At 33.5% G+C, this 22,600-nt stretch overlaps 1 protein-coding gene across 8 annotated transcripts in view; it reads left to right on the forward strand.

Moving 5' to 3' along the window:
- The first annotated feature begins 7,930 nt into the window (after positions 1–7,930).
- The window catches only part of LOC134283821 (otoferlin-like), a 96,374-nt gene continuing 81,704 nt past the window's right edge, over positions 7,931–22,600 (forward strand). For all 8 annotated transcript variants that reach the window (XM_062766305.1, XM_062766304.1, XM_062766311.1 and 5 more), the window contains exons 1-4: positions 7,931–8,077; positions 16,632–16,690; positions 18,264–18,352; positions 19,790–19,889. In XM_062766305.1, the coding sequence (XP_062622289.1) occupies positions 7,999–8,077; positions 16,632–16,690; positions 18,264–18,352; positions 19,790–19,889 (327 nt within the window). In that variant the 5' untranslated portion in view covers positions 7,931–7,998. The remainder of the gene's footprint in view (positions 8,078–16,631; positions 16,691–18,263; positions 18,353–19,789; positions 19,890–22,600) is intronic.

The following is a 22,600-nucleotide window of genomic DNA, read 5'->3' on the forward strand; positions in this document are numbered from 1 at the left end:
GTATGGACAATCATGAAACATTAAACCTGCCCCTTTGACTGTTTGAGGGGGTAAATCTAAATTTTTATGTTAATTAAATCATCATCAGTAAACTGATGAATTTTATATTGACTATCTCTCTCTAAAACACCATTGTAAACACGGAGCAGAGTTAACCGTTTGATCGGTCAGGTGGATGAATTTGGATGTCGTCTAAAATGCATGATTTCCAAGATTTCAGTTTATACACCGAGTTCCTGCGAGTCCACACACTTTTTGTTCATATGAATTATTGAGGATTAAAAAAGTCCAATAACATTCTCTCACGAAGTAAGATTTTAGAGTTTGGACAGCTAGGCCTAAATTTTTTTTCGCTCGTCTTTTTTTTTTTTTTTTTTTACTGATTCCCCCATTTTGAGAATCGTTGCTATACGGGCTTGATTGGGATGGATTTTGCGCAACCTGTTAAAGTAATTGATAATGAACGATTTTGTCATAAAAATATTTTGCAATTAAAGTAGACAAGTTCGAGTCTCCTTATCTACTTAATCGAACACGTTTGCAAAGTCTGCAACTATGAAGTCAGTAAAACCACAGGACTGGTGCTTGGGGACGGGACACCCCCCCCCCACCCCCCCGTGTTCCGTATTTTAAAAAAGTAAAAGAACCCTTTTGGTACGGAACACGGGGAGGGGGTCCCGTCCCCAAGCACCTGTATGTACTGCTAAAGTAAGCATTGAGAAATAGGTTTTGTGATACCGTTTCTAATTGAAATTGATGGTTGCAAAATATATTGATATTCATGTGTAATTCTTTTCAAGAAAATCGTTTGAAAACAGATAATACGAGTCTATTTATGTTCAAAGTTAACTTCAGTTAAATATTTGATTGAAACTTCGCCGGAAACTTCCAAATGGTCACTGCCGTTTACTCGCCGTTTACAAAACACGGACAGGTCACGGAATCACGGATTGCACGGAAATATAGAAAATAGTACAAATCACGGATTGTTTTTTGCACGGATGATAAATTCGTCCGTGCATCTCCGTACATTAAAAAATCAACATGAATAATCCGTGAGATCTCTAAATAAAAATAAAACATGTGAAGTAATATTCACGGAATTTATTTATCGGGAGAAAATGTTACAATATTTAAAAACGAAGATTTGTATAATAAATTTATGAACTCTTACAATCCATACATTTGATGGTTTTAGACTTTCTAATTTGTTTTTCACTAAGCGTTGTATTTTGACATCGTGGATGAAACCACTGGCGGCACTTAGTGCAATTAAACATGAATCCATGTTCAGGCATTCTGCACGTGCAAAACAACTTCATCTCAAATGTAAACTCTATTGACTGCTGGCGTTTACACGGAGATGACGGAAATTTACGGAAAATTCCGTCAGTGATACATTTCATCAAATGGGGCCTCATTGCTTCAGTGTGGAAATGAGTATTTTCCGGAAGTCCACCGAAACATATCTCTACTGCGTTTGCAATGGCATAGAGACCACAGTCGTTGCCATTTTTCTGGACATCAGAATTCATAAAGTGAACTGTTATGTTTTCCTCTGGAGAATGCATTATATTAGCAATGCTCATTTGAACGGCTGACGAAATTGAGTTTGACATTGCGCTATCATAAAGTTTAACGGACGAGGATGCAAATTTTACATTCATAGTTGTAAACATAATCCAATGTTGACCACCAGATTTAGGGTGTGTATTAACAATTTGAATAAAATTGTCAACAACTGGGCGAAAGCACGGCTTTTCAGCATAGACACAAGGCTGAAAGCCGGCAATGAAGGGGAATTGTTTTTTTAGAATGGTTTGAGCAGCATCGATCACGGTATCGTCGAGCCATCCGTTATCTACGGTACCATTAATCCGCCCAAGTGATTCATCCGTGATTGTTACACCCACGGATTCAACACTTGCACGGACATCACGGACATCAGCTGTTTCCTCTGCACGGACATTACGGGCATCATCTGTTTCCTCTGTCACGGAATGGTCGTCTGCTTCCAATTTTGCTTTTTTGCCAGCACTATCTTCAGGATATTCATATTCAACATCCCCAGGCCTTGGCTGCTTCCTACCTGGCTTCTTTTTACCACGGGCATTTTTCCGTAATACTGTCAGGTTTACGGATTTTGTAGACACTGACGTGTCAACATCCATTCTTAGTGATAATTTTACCGACATAATATGACAGCAGTTGTTGGGAATAAGGCAGGAACATTTTTCTTTGGGAAAGACCTGAACCGTATATAATTGTCCCGTAGACCCCATTACAACAAAACATCCCATTTTAGGAACAAACGAAATCCTGTCACCTGATATAATTTCTTTTGACTTTGCAATTTTTGTCAGGTTTGAGGATTCCGTAGATTCCTCTCGGTCATCCGTGAAGCAGAACTCTGAGTTTTTAATTGATTCTACAATAGACTTGTCTTTCATTAACCAGTTAAAACCCTCACTTTGGTTAGATGTTACACCATTTTCGGGATGCATTTTAACAAATTTATCTACATAGGCCCGTGCAAAATGCTGTATTTTTGAGTGAACATGAGACTGGAAGTATTCAACAAATCTTTGACTCCAGTTACCTTTTCTTGATTCAATCTCGTGGTCAATAGCTTTTTTGTTGGGCATTCTAAGAATTTTATATATTTCTTCCACATAAAAACTTGCATCTGATTTATTTCCACCAGATGAGAAAGTGTACCTTTCTATATCTTTCCTTAGATGACGCCAACATCCAACAATTTTCAGGTTTGTCTCTGCCTCAATTGCATTCAGTGCATTCAGTATACCCCGTTCCATATCAATTGCTATCGGGATATTAGCCAGGTTAGTCTTGCAATATTTTCTCAGGGTGTCGAAGACAAGCTCATGGTGAGACTGAAATTTACGTTCGTGAACCATGAAGAGGGCAGGCAAAACGGGTTTCTCTTCAAAAGCTTGGTGTTTAAACAAAACAGCTGAAACATAAAAATCGCCCATAGAGAAGGTAGTGTCATAGCTCAGGAGTTGCTCATTTTTACTGTTCATTTGGAGACTGTCATTCAGTTCTTGTAGCATTTCCTCCATTCCAATAATAGCAATTAAATCTGGAAATGTGGCAATGAAATGAACAAACCCCTTATCTTCATACGCAATAGCTTGTAAGTTTATTAAGGCATCTTTTGTTGGTCTTTCATCCGATTTAACTTTTTCTTTTAGGTAGTGAATTTGCCGAACATTTCTTGGCATGTCCGTGATTTCCGCTTTCTCATCCGTGACAACTGATTCTTTATAAATTTTGTGAGCGCTTTTGTCACTGGACTTTACATTTTCTTGAATTTTTTTGATCACGGAGGGTTTAATTCTCACGGAAATTTTTGTTTGTTTTGTGCTATTTCCGTGCGCCTTTGGTTTTGAGAAAGATGCATCTCCAAGATAGTGAATCACGGCAATATTTTTAAAGTTCGATGATAAAGGAACATACACTTCTTTCCTAAACCTTTTGTCTGTAATTCTTTTTCTCCCCTCCGTACCAATATGCAAATAGTAATAATACTTTTTTAATTCTCCAGAGTTCCCTTTCACTTTCCGGGTTCCTTCACATGAAAAGCTACGCATAAGAAAGGAAAGAAAGATAAGAGATAGAAAGAAGAGAAAATCGATAGATTAAAAAATATAAGAACCGTTTTTTACAGCTATATATTTATCAATTATAAATCTTTGAAATATACCTATGTCCGTCTGCAACCCAATCTCTATTCTCCATTTCATTTGTAGGATGAAAAACATAAACTTCGCCACCTTTTGGGCGAAACGGCATTTGTGAATTATGTTCTTTATATAATATCAAATGTTCAACATCTCTAACACTAAGGCTAGAGTGCCTATTCGAAATAATAGGTTGAACTTCTATAGCTTTATCGTCATCCATCTCGCGCCAAATCCTAGTTCTTATTTGTGACGTCACCGTGGATACCATTGTTACGTATACAGTAAAGCTATACGGATTTCCGTAAACTATAAAAGTTAAATGATAATAATTACTACGGAATAGTTAAAAAAAATATTATCCGTAATATAAATTTTCCGTATTCCGTATATAAAACTTTATCCGTGATTTTTCTGTATTTTGTAAACTTATTTCCGTATTCCGTGCATCCGTATTCCGTGACTTATCCGTGTTTTGTCAACCTCCCCGTTTACTGCGCATGCGCGGTCCTCTCCAATCATGAAAACTTCCCAAGCATTTTTACCCATGACTACAGACGACAGGTACATTCTATAATTAAAAAAACAACATATATTTGATAGTTACTTATCATTGAACTGTATAACTTGACCCATGTAGGTGAAATTATGTAATAAAGAAGAGTGAAACAGCTATAACAAGTTAAACGAATGGAGGTGTTCGGAAACTTCCGAAATTACTCCCTGTCATGATTATAAAGTCACTAACTGCAATATTTAATTTTTATAACAATGAATTCAGTGAACAGATTAAATAAATCTTCAAATGATTGATAATATTCTGATTTTTGTTGATAGAATTTCTCAATTAGATGGTTTGCTTATTTGATTGATGTTCATAACCGAATATTGCTGCTCTATTATGAATATGTGTGAAAAATTCTCGAGAGGGACGTTAAACAACATACAATCAATCAATCAATCAATCGATCAATCAATTAGAATACTGTGCACATCAATGACATGTTGCACTTTTCAACAAATTTAATTATGTTTTCATTTAGATACTGTGAAGTGTGAAATCACAAATTTTCGTGGGGGGTTAATTTTCGTTCTTTTTTGAGGAATGACAAGAGCCATGAATTCATGTCCACCACGAAATGTAAATTGTTATACATACATAAGTACTCATTAATCCTTGATCCATGAAGTCAAATCCCCACGGACCATGAGATTTTCCTCAAATCACAAAAATTTGACCCCACAAAAATATGTGATTTTACAGTAATACATTTTTAAAATAATTATTATTTTAGAGTGCAACTATATTAAAAGTGGTGATATTTTCAAATTCCAAATATCCACAAAATGATGTTCCATTTTATTAGAATGGTTAATTGTTCTTGATTTAAAAAAAATTATTTCTTTATTCTTCTGTCAAACTTGTAATATAACTTTAACTAATTTATAAAGATCAATTAGTCATTTATATAGCAAACTCTACATCAATTTTTGCAAGCAAGGTGGGATTCGAGCATATTTCTGAGCTCAATAAAAGACGGGCATGAATTGATACAAATGAAATATCAAGAGCATTAATTATGAGTAATTTAATACATCATTAATTTTATTATTGCTTTCATCAATTTTATATCATGGAGGAGAGCAAATGAATCTATCCTCCAATATTTTTATCAGATTGGTATTTAATATTAATAAGTCCTTTTTAATGGTAAAAGAATAATTGTACAATGCACCATTTTTTTTTTCAAAAGTTAATTGTGCCATCTGAATTCCCCCAAAACACACATGAACACAAGCATGGGTGGGAAAATTACATTGTTAGAACATGATAGGACATTTCTCCAGCAAGTAATTTGAAATAATGATTTGATATATTAAGCCTTCGAAGAAAAGTCATGAGAAAGGCAATGTAGAACCATCAGTGTTATAGACTAAATTTTACTTCATCTTCCACATTTTAATTAAACATTCAGCTGTGTTGATAATTAATGGGCAGAACTTTCTGAATACCGGTATTAAAATTAATGTTTAAAAAGTTATTTCCAGTTTAAAGCATTTTCAAAGTGTTAAAAGATGATCAATGAAGAATGATGAGGAATTAAAACAGCTAGGATGCAAAACTCCCACACTTCCAACACTTTTTAAACTTTTATGTTTACCAGTGGAAACATTTATGGTACAAGTAAGCGCTTTGTTAAAACCATTCATCTCTTCATTTTTTTTATCTTTTGATTTACATAATGAAGGTCTTGGGACATCACGATGAGAGGGAGATGAACACAGGAAGGAGAGGAGGATCATGGGAAAAATAATCTGTAGGAGGACCGTGGGAGTAGAGTGGCAAAGAGGACAGGAGTACATGTAATAAAGTCTCACCATTCAGTCTAAGGTGCAGTTGCTGCCAATTCCGTTTCTTGATTATTGTGATGACAGACATTTTTGATTCAATTCAATTTAAAGATACTTAGAGGAAATGATATTTAGCTTAATTTTAATGATTGAGTCATATCTACGTGTATATGTGAGGAAAAAGCCCCAGAACTATCATAGAGCTCAATTTGCTTTCAAAAAATTAATTTTTACATTTTGAGATTATGTTCTATACCTCTCCCAATAAGACCTTTGTGAGATTCATTTAGTAAATGTTATAGATTGTTTTGATTCATATGTGATAGCAATGAAATAAAAAACTGACAGAAAAAAATATCAATAAAACATTTTAATCAAAGCCAGGCATGATTAATAATGATTATTACAAGAAATTTCTTTTAATACTTGGCCTCGTCTAGTGCAGATATAAAAGTTGAATTCAAGAAATAATTATTGTTGTTGAATTCCAGGAGGGAGAAATTTCCTTGTCTAAATCCTTATTGGATATTTTGAACCGTGTAAGGAAATGCCACGAGATGAGTTGTCCCAGGACTTGATGGAATCCCCAGAGAAGTGATAAATTCCTGGACGTTTTTTTTTTCCAGTCGCAGGACAAGACGTCTGTTTAATGTTCCTGTACGTATCGTCATTTCACTCTGTTTTAAGTATTGATCAGCTACAGAATTGATAAGTAGGATAATCCAATTGCGACAAATGAATAGATCAGAATCGGTTTTCTCGAATTGGTTGTAACTACGGAGATAATTACAGGTGAAAGACACCCTGTACTGAGATAAACTGTATCTGCCAGTCATCAAAAGTTGTGGAAAAATAATTTAAGATGAGATCAAGGACATAGATTCTTTTACCGAAGGTTGCCGTTTTTTTCTGATCAATACCATATTCTGTCATGAAACATGCTTCTAGCATTGCTCTCAATAGTTAATAAGCTTTTTCTCAGTATTTGTTTTTTTTTCTATTAGTGATTAACGGAGCATCAAACCATCAAAATAAACTCATCTTTCATATTGAATTTGGTATTTGTAACGGATTGAATAAGATCGTATTTGAATAGGCATTGGATCTTTTTAAATTGACATATCTAAAAAATCTTATTACTATCATAGTAGAACACTCTTTTCTTAAGCAATATATTCCAATTGAATTTTGTTTTGTTTTTTTTAAATGCTCTTTTTATACAAACTAAACAAGTTTTATTCTCTTGAGATTTTGTTAATTAGGTGAGAGTCCATAAGAACACCCCTCTGGCTATGGTCTTCATATGTAAGTATAGCTCATAGATTATAAGAGAGACTGAGTCTATATGAAATGTGATCAGTGTGGATGCCGACTGTATATAGTTAAAACCAATAGTCAAGCTCGCTATCGGTATAGAGTGTTTAAATATTTAACAGTAGCAATGCAGAAGCTACACGGTATCGTCACAGTGAAACGGTGAATAGATACTATTTAAATACCCTTCTGAGCAAGTTGTCATCCATTGTGGACTCTACAAAGATTTGTAAATACAATCATGTAAATGTAGAGGTAAAAAATGAACTCGGTATGTGACTTGGGGTTCATGGAAAAAATGATCGGAAAAATATGTATAAGTGTGATTCTGAATCCAGTTTACTGTCAAAGGTTCCTTCATCTGTGAACAGAACATTATTTTGGGGTCTTTCTTAATACCCAGTGTTTGTTTTATTAATAGTACCCATGTAAGTATTGCATGAAGATTCGCATTGGACTTTCGAGCCTTTACCATATATCTGTTTTTTTGTGAATTGCAAAATCGGTCGTAGCATTAGAGAGGAATTTTGGAGGAATCGGGACAGTTGATACTTATTCTGATGTTTAGTGAAGTTTGACCTTTGTAATAATTAATCCTCGTTTTAATTGTCAGTGTTTCCTTTGGATCATGGCATTAATTCTGCATCTGAAATATGCTGAGAACTTAAAGGGAAAGTCTGACCGATTGGCCAAGGTGTCTTTTAGAGGTAAGTATTTACCCTGATCGACCATGTAGAAGGTTTTAAATAGGATAATACCTGTCCCTTTCATAATTTGAGAATAATTCATGGCTGAGAGAACACTACCCCAAACACCCTATTTTGATAATGTTATTGTACAATGTCTTTACCTTAGGGGGCATATTAAAACCCAATTTTAAGGTCAGCAAAAATAAAAATTTATAAATTTTAAGAAATAAAATGTACTCTACAGAGTTTTTTTTTTTAAAATTAAGTGTATACATTTTTTGTGTAACATTTGCAAAGTGAAAATTGTCCATATTAGATTGTGTTCCTAATTCATTTACTCTAGAAAATGGTGGCCCATTGAGTTGCAGGAAATAGTTTGGTAATTGAGTTACCATGTACCTTTAATTGTCTAGAAAAGTTACCAATGTGTTAAAGGAGCCTTCAAAACCAATATTTGTAATTAGTGATATAAAACTTTAATGAATGGCATTTTTTGTAACCTTATTTTGACATAATGCATTGCCTCATTCTGTCAATGGTCAGCTTTATTTTGAAGTGCCATGGAAAATTTCATAATTGTATTGAACTGTGAAGAGATTTTTTTCAATTTGTTGTGAAAGGCCAGAAACATATATTTTTCAGCTTGAATTGTTTGGCATCACAGGTTTTTTTTTGCTCATCTTCAAAGTTTCAAATTCTTGCTCCCACAATTTTTTTTTCTTTTAGATATTAATCTTCCTCTATGAAAAAAACCAAACAAACAGCCCTTCATTTTTTGAAATAAAAATATGATTTTCAAGGTACTTTGCTCATCTCTGCTCAGAGTTATCCTTATTAGTAATTCTGACACAGTTTTGTAATATTCAGTATTTGGTCCTTGTACTATTAAGTCAAATTCTGTTTTTATACTTCCCTTGGTGAATTTCTTACTGTGTGATGGAATTGTTTTATGTTCTGTGTGGATGGTTTTAGAGCTAGAAATGAGAATCTTTCCTGATAAATAGTAAGCAAGGGTTACCCTGGAGACATCTTGTGACAGCAGAACATCGGCATCATTGAGGAAGGAGAAAGTTTGCATTTGTCAATAATGGTTTACTTATTCACTTTTGTAAAAAAAAAAATGCAGTGAGGGAAGGGGGGCATTTTTAATATTTATACTTTAATATCATACCATCATTGGATGAAGAAAAGCTGGAATATTTATGACATACAGAATTATTAACATATACCCAGTAACCCTTGAAATATGTAGAAAAATAATGTGTAAATTGTTCAGGTTACATAATTACCAGTATTCATTGCAGGCTTGCAGCAGCATAATAATTTTAAGTCAAGTATTTCCAAACCCATTTTTTAATGTCCTCAAAGATATTGAGTCCTTACAAATCAAAGGAGAGCTTTTGAGACCCAGAAAGGTTTCATAATATCCTTACTTTAAAGGAAGAGAGTAAAATAGCAGTTATTGGATGTACAGATTAACCTGAAAATAGATTTACAAAATATGAAACACCAAAAATGAGAAATTTCCTTCCAAGAAAGAGAAAGATAGAAAATTAAGTGAATCCAGAATGTTTAAACTCAGATTGAAATGATGCATCTTACTAAATATTGATCTAAATGTGGAATACCAAGATCAGGAATTTTTTTTATATAAAGTCAGAAACAGATAGCAGATTTAGAATTTTTACCTCAGATTAATATGATGCATTCTCAACATTTTACAGATATTGATCAGTTTTTGATTTTAATTTACATTTTTTTTTTCTTGTTCTATTCTAGCTGAGTGAAATATTTTTCTCTCAAAGCTTTTTTCGTTCATTGAAAGATACTCCAAGGTACAAAAAGTGTTGTGGATTATTGACAGTATTTTCAATTGGATCATTAAATATTAATCATCTTGCAAGCAAAATGGAAAGAATTTAGATTAAAAGTCAAATTCTTTAAAAATTGGAAGTTAAAATGACAATTCTTCTATTCTAGCTTTCAAGGTTTATAGAATTTAAAAACTTGCAAAGTTCAGGTAATTTTTCACAAAAAGTTGAATATTGTGAATAATTTCAAATATACCCCCCTCCCCTTCCAAAAAATGGAAAGAAATGGAAGGGGATGCAAGAAAATGATCTGCATGCATATGTATAGTTGTCATAATCTTACACTGCAGATTGACTTGGTCCTTTTTTGTTATGGATATTTTTCACTGTATACCATTGTTTTATTGGATCTGTGATCAATTCTGACTCTGTTGACCATTATCTTTGTCATGCATGCAATTCAGGTTTCAATCTATTGAGACAGCTATCACTGTCTTCTCTTCTTGAGGAGAGCAGATGAATGTCTTCAAAAATGTCACTGGAAGATGCCAGTTGGTAGAACTTATTTGTATTGGTTAAGAATATTAAGTGCTGAGCATTCAAAGGACATTGTACCCTCAAATTGGCAGAAATATGGCTAACGAGCAACCAGGGGTTGATACTTCATATTCAGCATATTTTGATCTCTCCATATTTATAGAATATTAGTTGAATCGATCTAAATAGCATTTCTACATGTAAATGTCAATCCCGAATTTGACTGGAGTGGCAATTGGAGCCATGTATTGTGAAAACCTTTTATTTCTTGCTTAATTTTCTTTATTTGGACTTGTCAGTTCTCTGGAGTATATTTAGACTCGGTCAAGTTTAAGTTTACAAATTGATTCTATTTGTATTAATTGTCTCAAATGCTACATGAAATTTGGAGTGTCTTGACACTTGGGTTTCAATGAACTGACAGCTATATGGATTATGGAATACTGTATGAAATTCCATTAAGAATTTTCTAACATTTGTTTCCCATTCTGAAAGTTCACATTTATTACTAGCAATCCATGTTGACTTGTTTGACTTTTTTAGGAGGAAAAAAAGTTGAGAAAGTTTTTGTAATGAATGATGTGCTTTAGATTTTTATTTTTTGTATGAAAATGAAGTGATTTCAATAAAATGTTGAGTGATATACAGTTAAAATTATTTGCTATCTCAAACTTGAGAGGACTGAGATATTGGGGTTAAAATAAATAAAAAATATAGTTTGGGACTTCCAACTCACTTCAACATATCAAAGATATTCAAGATTATAACATCAGAGATACTGAAGTTCAATTGATTTGACTCATTTTTTGTCTCACCTACATCCATTTCCAAAGACCTATCCCTTCGTTATGCTGATATCGATATCTGCATTAAGTCTGACTCTGCAGTAGCAAATTTAGTGTTTATAAGATCAAGTCTCTTCGTATATTTTTAATTTTAAAAGTAAATAGGAAAAAAAACCCAATCAAATTGAAAAGATTCCTTAAAACAAGAAAGAGATTTAGAACAACTGATGAGGAATTCAAACTTTCGAATTAATACACTGGTTTTCATGTCTCAGTTGCAAGCAGTTTCAAACGGTCTAATTTTAATTACTATACTTTTAGTTTATTTTGAAATTAAAAATAATTCTGTTCTTTCATCATGTTCATCAATTTAATTGCTAAAAAATTATTAGGAAATAAGGAATAATGAATTTACAAGCTTCCTCTAAATGTAACATGAATCTCATAAAAATTAAACATATTAATGCTGTTGATTGTCAGATCAAAGTATAATCATGCCCATTTTTGATAACACTGAGAGCCTGTAAAATCTGTATAACAGCTAAATTGTTGATCATTGTTTGTGTTATAAGCCATGAGTGGCCATAAACACGGTTTGCTTCAGATCCTAGAAACACAGAACACAGGTTTCATTCATCCAGGGTTTACAATGATATAAAAAAAATGTTTAATAATACGCTAATGGAGGAAGAAGGTGACAAATATTCCTGGTTATTGAAACAAGGCTAGTGTATTTGTATTTGGAAGCATCACAAAACCAGAGGAAAATCAATCTAGGCCATTGTCATATGCCGCTTCATATTTATTGAAAATTGCAATATGTTTATCATTGATCCAGGTTATGATTACGTTTATTGATTCTAGTTTTCGAAAAATAATGAGGAAGAACTCTCTGACAGAAAACTCATTTGTTAATTCCCTAAAATTTATGAGTTTTTTTTGTAATTACAAAGCTGCAAGCTTTGTCCTTGTATGTATTTTATAGCTAATTACCAGAAAATATTGATTACAGGGGAAGTATTTATTCAAAATCAAATTTTCAAAAGAATTAATTAGTGAAATTATATAATTATTTATTGAAGTAATTTATAGATTAATCAATAAAAGATAAGTAGTTTTTACAAGATTTAAGTCGTATAAGCTTCTTGCTCATCGGGATATTTGTCTGGAAGGTCTGTGTTGTCAAGGGTATATGTGGACTTGAGGATAAAAGCTTTTTTCCAATTAAAATAATTTCTTTTTTTTTTTTTATTAGAAGAGGTTGGTTAAACTTGTTCTCTTTAATTGCTTATTCTTTTTTTTGAGAGTATTTCATGTGGAACATGACATGGTACATGGAACTCCATGCACCCATCGTCAATTCAAGTTCAAGTTCATTTATTCTCTCAAAACCATTTTAAATATATGGTACATGAGGACAATGAAAAATGTTTATACAGCATATAAATTCAGGTCAGAGGTATAAGTATATGATATACATAATCAGAAAATGAAATGGGAGAGGAAGAAAAATACATATAATACTTGTAATAATGAAATAAATGAGGGGGGAAAATCATGGAGGACAGATTAAATCATATTATATTTTCAATATAGACATACAGTGTTCTTTAACGTCTTAGGATCTTGTTTTGTCATCAGGTGAAAAAATATAAGAAAATATTTGGTCTAGTTAAGAAGTATTCATTAATATACTTTTTCCTAATGTTTGACTATACTGTACATTCAAGTATAAAATGGAATTCGTTGGCAACATGTTTAGCATTACAATTATAATGTACATAATCTTTTATTTAATGGTATAAATGCCTATCTTCCCATCTCAGATGGTAGAAGGTTGATTTGTAGTACAGAATTTGACAAATATTATTCTAAATTTTAATGGCAAAATACTTACCGTAAATAATTTTCACATACAAAATTTTTTTTAGAAGTTTACACACAATACCTTAAGATGAACTATTAATATCCGAGTGCCATTTTTGTATAAAATGATCCTGTAATATAAGGCTGCAGATTTAGACCAATAATTGCTGATGAGCAGTGAGGGATCTTTTTTATGGGCAGTATATTTGCAACAACACTGGACCAAATGATTTATACTGTCTGGAAAGAATGGCTACAAACTTTTCTTGGAAGGACAAACTTCTTACTCAGTACCTAAAGAAAAACTATTATCACATATCAAAGAAGCAACATACAATCCTTAATTTCATATAGCAATACCATGCCTGTTCACCCTTCCCCTTTTGGCGTAATTCTTCCCGTACATTAAACAAACAAAATACTCTGTTTAATTCACCATAAATGTATTATATTTTATGCTTGTCAAGTTGTTTTTATGCCTAGAAAGTTGCATTATTTTTGTTGAGTACATGCAATTTTAATGTATTCCTGTTATACAAGTTAACTACATTGCAGCATTTACCCGGTAATTTGAGCGATTCTGGTGGCTACTATATGCATGATATGTCAAAGAGAAGATGAAAAAGACTACCTGGTATTAAGTATTAAATGAGTGTTATGACTCTGTTAGTTGTGATAATGGCAAGCAACAGATTACTTCATGAAGAGGTTAAGGTTAAGAGAAGGTTTTTGGATTTGTTTTGATGTTAGGATCCCATTGTAAACAAATTAAAATTTGAATAAATAAAACATGTTAATTAAATAAAAAGTTTTTAACTTCCTCTACACTTTGATTATTACATGTATTGTTACCACTTAATAGAGTTACTTATATAGAAAATTTCATTGGGAGGAAATAAAATGACCAAATAGGACAAGTGACCGCTGGATAGAGGTGACCGCTATGAAAAGTTTGACTGTGTATTATACAGTCATATTCTTTTTATTATACCCTATGCAACAAGTTGCGTGATTATACCCTACACAACAAGTTGCATGAGGTATAATATTTTTTACCCATCCGTCAGTCAGTCATTCAGTCCGTCAGTCCTGTTTTTTTTGTCAGCGCAACTCCTCATAAACCCTGCACGGAATTTGGTCAAATTTTGCAGATAATTAGGACACAAAGTGTAGATGTGCATATTACCAGAAAATTCTGATTCCTTTACTTTTTTCCAGGAATTTCTGCACTTTCCAACTTAGATTTTTGGCCATATCCTGAATATAGAGATGAACAGTTCGTCAGCGCAACTCCTCATAAACCACTGCACAGAATTTGGTCAAATTTTGCAAACATTTAGGATACAATGTGTATATGTGGATATTACTAGGAAATTCCGATTCCTTCATATTTTCGGGAATTTCCACACTTTAACACTTAGATTTTTGGCTATATCTTGAATATAGAGATGAACAGTTTGTCAGCGCAACTCCTCATAAACCGCTGCACACAACTTTGTCAAACTTTGCAGATATTTAGGACAGAATGTGTAGATGTGCATATTACCAGGAAATTCCGATTCCTTTATTTTTTCCAGGAATTTCCACACTTTTACACTTAGATTTTTGGTCATATCTTGAATATAGAGATGAATAGTTTGTCAGTGCAACTCCTCATAAACTGCTGCACAGAATTTTGTCAAACTTTGCAGACATTTACGACACATTGTGTAAATGTGCATATTACCAGGAAATTCCGATTCCTTCATATTTTCTGGAATTTCCACACTTTTCAACTTAGATTTTTAGCTTCATCTTGAATATAGAGATGAACTGTTTGTCAGCACAACTCCTCATAAACCGCTGCACACAATTTTGTCAAACTTAGCAGATATTAAGGACACATTGTGTAGATGTGCACTTACCAGGAAATTCCGATTTCTTTATTTTTTTCTGGGAATCTCAGCACTTCAACTTTTGGGGGAGTGTGTGGTATGTGAGCTTGCTCACTTTTTCTTTCATCATATAATGGCCATAGAATGAACTTTATTTTGGAGGGGGGGGGGTTATTATAAGAAACTTGGTGACTGGGAAATGATGGAATTTTTACTGATAAATACAATTTTATTTATTCACAAGTATTTTAATCAAGTTTGTGTATAAAATCGAGATCGTTTGGCAGAAGGCTATTTTGATGCAACTTGCGTTCCCTACATCTCTCTTAAATTTGCCCTATTGTCCCCCGGCCCACATGACAACTTTTGTTTACAAAGTTTAGTTGATGTGCTCATATTTTTGAGAAAGTGAATTTTCACCATTTCCCGATATGAATTAATATAGCAAATTCTTCTAACACAAATATGGAAATGTATCCATTGAACTTGAGTACTAAACAAACAACTGAATGTGAATTTGATACATTAGAGAGTGTATGTCATTTTATACTGTATACATATACTTCAGGGACAAATAGAGCAGCATATCCAACATCTCAGATAAATTCCACTTAATGGAGTGAACTATTGATCCTTGTTTGTAGAAGCATAAGTCTTATGCAGAAATTTGGGATTATTCCAACTCTAAATTGCATCAAAATTTGGTTGGTATTGAGGGTGGATTACAGAAGAAATCAATGGGATCAAGAACCATTTCCGTGTGTATCCCCACTTTGCAAGCTATATAGTGCCCAGTCCCAGTGGGGACAACAGACAAACAGTGCAATTGCCACATTTTGCAATTCCAGTGGGCCATCAAGATGTAATGCCCACACCTACTGAGAGAATAATGGAAGGAGTTTCACAAGAAATTGATCTACATTGCCAGCTATTAGATGTAGCGATTATACACTTCAGACTGGTTTGATATGCCTTCATATAGCCTGTGTACCACTTAATTACTGGTCTGATGTAACATGGCAATGTCTAATTCCAAATCATACCTTCAATGATTGTGTAAGAGCATTTAGGTCTTAATTTATAGTACCTTTACCCTTTAATTATTCAGAAAGTGAGAATGGAAGCTTTCAATGTATCAATATTTTATACAGTCTTGAAGTATACTTCAGACATACAGTTGCATAAAATCAAATATCTTAATGAATATTTTAACATATTCTGAGCTGAGGAATGCTATAAAATGTATTTCATGCCATTGCAATTCATGTATATTCACTGTCAGTGAGAAAGAGAAAAAATTTATTTGCAATTAATTTGATAAATTAGTTAGACTGGCTACAATTTTCCTATTGCAAGTCTTGCTATGGAGTTGTACCCTAAGGGAAAAGAAAATATTTGCCCAGTGCATGAACACCATGCAAAAACAGTAAACTCGACGCATCATTTTCCTTGAAGCAAAACTAAAAAAATCTAATAATCACAATTTCAGCTTTGCTTATACAGTACTTAAGTAAGTTAATTTTGAAATTTCATTCAATAAAAGTTTGAAATTAATCTAGGCTCCTACAGTAAAACCTGAGTTAACTGGCAGTTGTGAAAATAATGTATAAATTCTGGAAGACCATAAAATTTGGGGCTTTTTTCCACAATTATTTTTATCTATCACATCTGTTTATCTATCTTTATTTTAAAATTTCAGGTGTCTTTCATTACACAGAAGTTGTAGAGGATGCAGAAGGAAGTGCTTTCTTTGATCAGGTAAGCCACCATTCAAAGTACAGTTGAATCTGAATATTTTGACATATCTATATCTGAATCATGGATTTATGTCAAAGAAAGTTACAAGTCCCAATCACTTTCTGTTTAGGTAATTTCATCTTGGAATCTAGAATCTTCAGATATATTGAAGTTTTTCCTTGGTCTATCAAGTTCAAAATAATGAGAATTAGGTTGATTGTATGTCAGTTTCTGTACTTTTCCTTTCAATCAAATTAAGGCTTAAGATTGCATTCACTAGAAAATTTTATGGATAGTATCTGCAAGCTCTGCACAATTATAGAGCCTTTATCAAATTGGAATTGTTCTCATCCAGTCTTGGTTCTGATTGGAATTTAAATAAACTGATGGACTAGCTGAGGCTGATTTTCTTTTATTTGTACAAGGTAAAAATCACCTTGAAAAAATGGGCACTATTCTGGGTGACAAATTTTATAGCAAATGGGCATAACATTAGTATGCCCTAAACACGATGTGCAGGTTTCACTGTAATGCTAAAAGTGTTAAAGTCTAGAGATTTGATTATGCTCATATTCCAAAAAAAGCAAACAGAGAAACCTCAATGAATAAAAGATGCCATTGCAAGAGGGGGTGTTATTGGGAGATAGACAGTGCTTTAGGGGGCAGTTAGAATGCTTCCTTGTGTCAGAGTGATGGGGAGGGGCATAGAGCACTGTCAGAGCTGGAGGAGGAGAATTCTACTTAAAGAAGAAGAGTGCTATTGGGAGGAGGAGATTACTATTGGAAGATTGGAAATGCAATTGGGAAAGGAGAGTGCTGCTGAAGATAGTGTTATTAAGGAAATTGTGGAATAAAAGATACCATAGAGTCTGCCACAACTGTTACATATTTGGATGTTTTACTGACTATAGATGAAAAAGGCCAATTAACAGTTAAGCTGTATGACAAACAAGATAACTCCAGCTTTTCAATCATCAGCTTCCCTTATTTATGTAGTAATGTCTATCGCTTGTTGGTGATATGATGTTTATGTCTCCCAACTTATTCACTAGGCTACTCTAAAGCATTCTCTGAGTATGATCAATTTTTGAACTAAGGCAGGCTACTGACACATAAGTGAATATCACTGACTCATATCATATTTTGTTTCATAACAATTGATTGCTTGGCTTTTGTACTTGATTATTGAATGTTCTGTCTACATCAATACATAGGGCTCACAGGTGTGACTGGTCAACAGAGGTTGCTTACTCCTTCTAGGCACCTGATCCCATCTCTAGAATTTCAGGGGATCAATGATCATGTCCTATACACAGAATTGTATTGTTTGTAGCTTTTATGAGATTGACCAGTGTTTGTTATCTTCTTTTTCATTCAAGGCAAAAACATCTATTCTATATAAGCACACTACATGGAAGTTATTCCAGTTTTAATACAAGCATATTGGTCAGTTGATTTAGTATACAGTTTTTGTTACTTTCTTAACAAGTTCTAGAGTACACTGGAGACCTGAGTACATACTGCCCTCCATTGCACTCTAGGACTTGCTTTGAAACAGGTAAAGTTCACTGCTGATTGTTTATTTTTTATGCAGACTTTCCAGTGGCCTGTGGCTAGGCCCATTGAAAAAGATGAGGTCATTGAAATCCAGCTTTTCAACTACAACAGATACCTGTCCAACAGGTAGGTATAAATTCAATTAAAGATGATACTAAATCCATTGACTGAATCAATGGACAACCTTTTTTATATGCCTCCCAGCATGATAAACTGCAGTCTATGTTTAGAAGTTGGATCTATATGTGAGGGGTCTCCAGAGGTTTTATTTATGTAGATTGATTGCTTCCCATTGAGGTCTTGATGTGTTTATTTCATGTTGCTGAATTGATACACATTTTATCAGCATCTGAATAAATTTGTAGGTGTGTCTGATGTTTGGCAAAAATCTGAAAAAATGTTACATTTATGTAAACATGTGAATTGATAATCATTGCCTTTGATAATAGAAAGCAATAGTTTCATTATTGATCAAGAATGTGGATGAATACAGTTATCACTGTGTCCATCTGACCATATAGTAATTAACACTTTCGTAACTTAACAATTTTAGTACTTTACAACATATAGGTCAACTTGAATTCTACTACATTAGTTGATTAGGATGGTAAAATAGCTAAAAATACACCTATACATTTTTTGGAGTTATTTGGTGAAAGGTCAAAATCATTGTTAATTTTTCAACCTACAGATATTTTTTATATACTTAGGTGGAGAGTGTCTTGTAAAAGATGCCTATTTATTTTGGAATCATTTTATGAAGGCCAAGGTTATTTTACATGACCACTGTTATGCAATGGATATGATGTTTGTTTAGCAAATCCATTTTTTTTAACAAAGAAAAAAAAAAAAGGAATGAAGACATATCTTTTATTTTGGTTGTTTCTCTAACTTAAAAGTAAAGTCTAGTAATTCAGAGTATTGATATAGCTAATCTCGTACATATTTAGATTCCAGTAAACCAAAAAGACAGATTTTTTTGGTCCAAAGTAAAACAGATTTCATTATTTGGAAAAAAAATGGTTAGAGGAAGAGAAAGCTTGTAGACCAATTTTCATGTAGGTTTTGTACGATTTAAAGATAATATAAATTTTGAGGCATTTGCTTTAAGGTCGATGGGTATATGCACAGGGAGGCCCAGATAAAGAGGTTTAACTGTATTACTTTTTTTCAGTTTCCAAGTTTTCAGCGAAACTTAGAGATGGAATTTGTTGTTCAATTTTTTTCATCAATGGCTTTGAAAGGTCTACTGACCATTCTTTCGTTAGCAATTTGTTTTTCTTTGAATTTGTTTTGAATATGAAATTAACTTGTACTGTGATTAATCAAAATCTAGAGTTGGTGTTATATTGCCATCTAAAGAGGAATATTTATGTAGTAGTGTAAGATATAAGGCATCCTACTTGCTTGGGCTAGTGGGTTAACCCTTTAGCTCAATTGGTAGAGCACTGGACTGGCAAGTCAGAGCCGCCTGGGGTTCAATCCCCAGTGAGGCACAAAATTGTCTCTATTACTTTTAGAAGGATTTCCTTGTTTATCAACCCTGCCTCTGTTTGATTCTAGGTTGGTTGGAATGTTCCGGATGTTCCTACAGGAACTGGTGGAGGTGGGAAATGTCAAAATCTGTGACTCTTTGTTGGACAGCCATAATGTGGTCATGAAGGTGAGTTATGAATAGTATCAGAGCACCGAAGCCTTCTCAGAAGTGTGTAGATGGATAATTTCTAATTTTGTTTGGCCAGAGTCTATGACACTCTTGAGGGGGAATCTGCTAATTAGATAGAAGTGTTGGAAGCTCGTTGAATTAAATCTTAAGTGGTACGTTCTCTGGACTCTAATTACCAGCTAATGATGACAGCATTTTTTATCCTAAAAATGTTTGCTAAAAAAAAAATGTTCTGTCAGATGTGTCAGAATTTATCCTGACACAATAACAATGCATTTTTAGCTCTACTGGTCAGAGACCAGAAGAGCTTATGCGATAGTCTACTGACCGTCCGTCTGTCTGTCTGTCTGCAATGTCTGTCTGTCTGTCCGTCTGTCTGTAAACAATTTTTCAAAACGCTACTCCTCCTACAGTTTTGGTCTGATTTCAATATAACTTAGCACACAAGTAGACTACACTAAGATACATAGAATAGTGCATCGGTTTTTGATTTCGATGAACTTTGTTGCCATGGTTACTAAAAATAGAATTTTCTGTGAAATTCCTTAAAAACGCTACTCCTTCTACAGTTTTGGTCTGATTTCAATATAACTTGGCACACAAGTAGACTACACTAAGATACATAGAATAGTGCATCGGTTTTTGATTTCGTTGAACGGTGTTGCCATGGTTACTAAAAATAGAATTTTCTGTGAAATTTCTTAAAAACGCTACTCTTTCTACAGTTTTGGTCTGATTTCAATATAACTTGGCACACAAATAGACTACACTAAGATACATAGGATAGTGCATCAGTTTTTGATTTTGATGAACGGTGTTACCATGGTTACTAAAAATAGAATTTTCTGTGAAATTCCTTTAAAACGCTACTCCTTCTTCATTTTTGGTCTGATTTCTATATTACTTGGCACTCAAGTAGACTACACTGAGATACATGAAATAGTGCATCGGTTTTTGATTTTGATGAACGATGTTGCCGTGGTTACTAAAAATAGAATTTTCTGTGAAATTCCTTTAAAACACTACTCCTTCTTCATTTTTGGTCTGATTTCAATATACCTTGGCACGCAAGTAGACTACACAAAGATACATAAATTAGTGCATCAGTTTTTTGATTTCGATGAATGGTGTTGCCATTGTTACTAAAAATAGAAATGTCTGTGAAATTCCTTTAAAATGCTACTCCTTCTAAAGTTTTGGTCTGATGGCAATGGCTCCTTTTTACTCATCCTTTGTTATAAGTACAAACCAGTAGAGCTTCAGTCTCGACAGAGACTTCTGGTTATTATATCCAGTACATTTCCTTGAATATTTTGAGTTTTGTCAATTTTATACAATATTTTGTCAGTTGAATAAGTTATGTCATATGAAAACTATATCTATTCTATTCGCCTCAATGCATGATTCAGTTAATGAATATTGTGTACAGTGCAGGCTACAGTTAAACAGAGCTTAGGATGAGCAAATACACAGATGCCTTATGCACCACAGGACATTAGACGCTATCATACAATGACATACATGTATTTATGGGTGTTCTTAGCACTTAGCCTCTGTATAGTGATAGTCCTTTAATGATGAAAAGCATCTATTGGGATTCATTTCCAGCCTCTGTATAGTGATAGTCCTTTAATGATGAAAAGCATCTATTGGGATTCATTTCCAGAATTAACTGTAGTTCTAAATTTCAAACAGATTCACATAGTGAGCACCCTTATGGATGACGTGGGTAATTTTGCCAATATAAAGATGGAATGTGTCGTGACAGTCCATTCAGTTATGTCACTACTGTGTACCGGTATATTTGTGAAGCCAATCAAGCAGATTATTACTGTAAAATGGGAAACACTCATATGTAGAAAAAAAAACACATTTGCTTTCTCTCAGCATCAGAGAAACTTCTGAATATATTGGAGATGGACCCACGTGAATTAGAAAAAAGATGAAATAAAGGATGAGAAAATACTGAATGATTTATAGGAGTGCGGAATTGTTGATTGGAGTTGACATGCTGGAAGTTTTTGATGACTTGATGCACACATCTTGTTCAGTGAATGAAGAGAGAGAGGGTGTTATATCGACTCAGAGTCGGGAGCGATTAATTGACATGATGACCAGAAAAAATCGTAATTGTCACCTGATGAGGACAATTTGTGGATGTCACCCATTCTTACGGTGATATCATTAAGTTCACACATGAATACTGTTTGACTGATACGGGTAATCCTTTCTGGTCTGATCAATATTAATTTGGCAGGTCCCATCCAGACACTGTAGATTATAATTGCTACCGAAACGGAAAACAATTAGCTAAAATCCCTACAGATAATAAGGATTCTCAAGCATATTCTGTTTTTCCTCCACACACCTTAATCAGAGTCTCCTAGAATTGTCTTTCCAAGTAGATAAAATGGACTAAGGATTTATCGCCCACGTCTCTCATAAAAAAATCTTTAATGTTTTCCAAATGGCATCAATACATGTATCTGTCAGCAAACTTAAACTCTATCACTTAAGTATAATTCAATTTTAAATGTCCTTTTCAAATGTTTGCCTTTTATTTCTTCATCCCACAATAATTCTTGTCACACGATAATAATAATGAATATCCCTTTTTCTGCTGTTATTCTTTATTTTGACTTCATTTTATTGACAATTAAAATGCTCTATCATGTTGATTTAAATGTCAAGTCCTTGTTCTTCAGTAT

This window comes from Saccostrea cucullata, unplaced genomic scaffold (genome assembly GCF_032062105.1).
Source record: "Saccostrea cucullata isolate Sc308-1 unplaced genomic scaffold, CSIRO_AGI_Scuc_v1 ctg86, whole genome shotgun sequence".
Classification (NCBI taxonomy): Eukaryota; Metazoa; Mollusca; class Bivalvia; order Ostreida; family Ostreidae; genus Saccostrea; species Saccostrea cuccullata.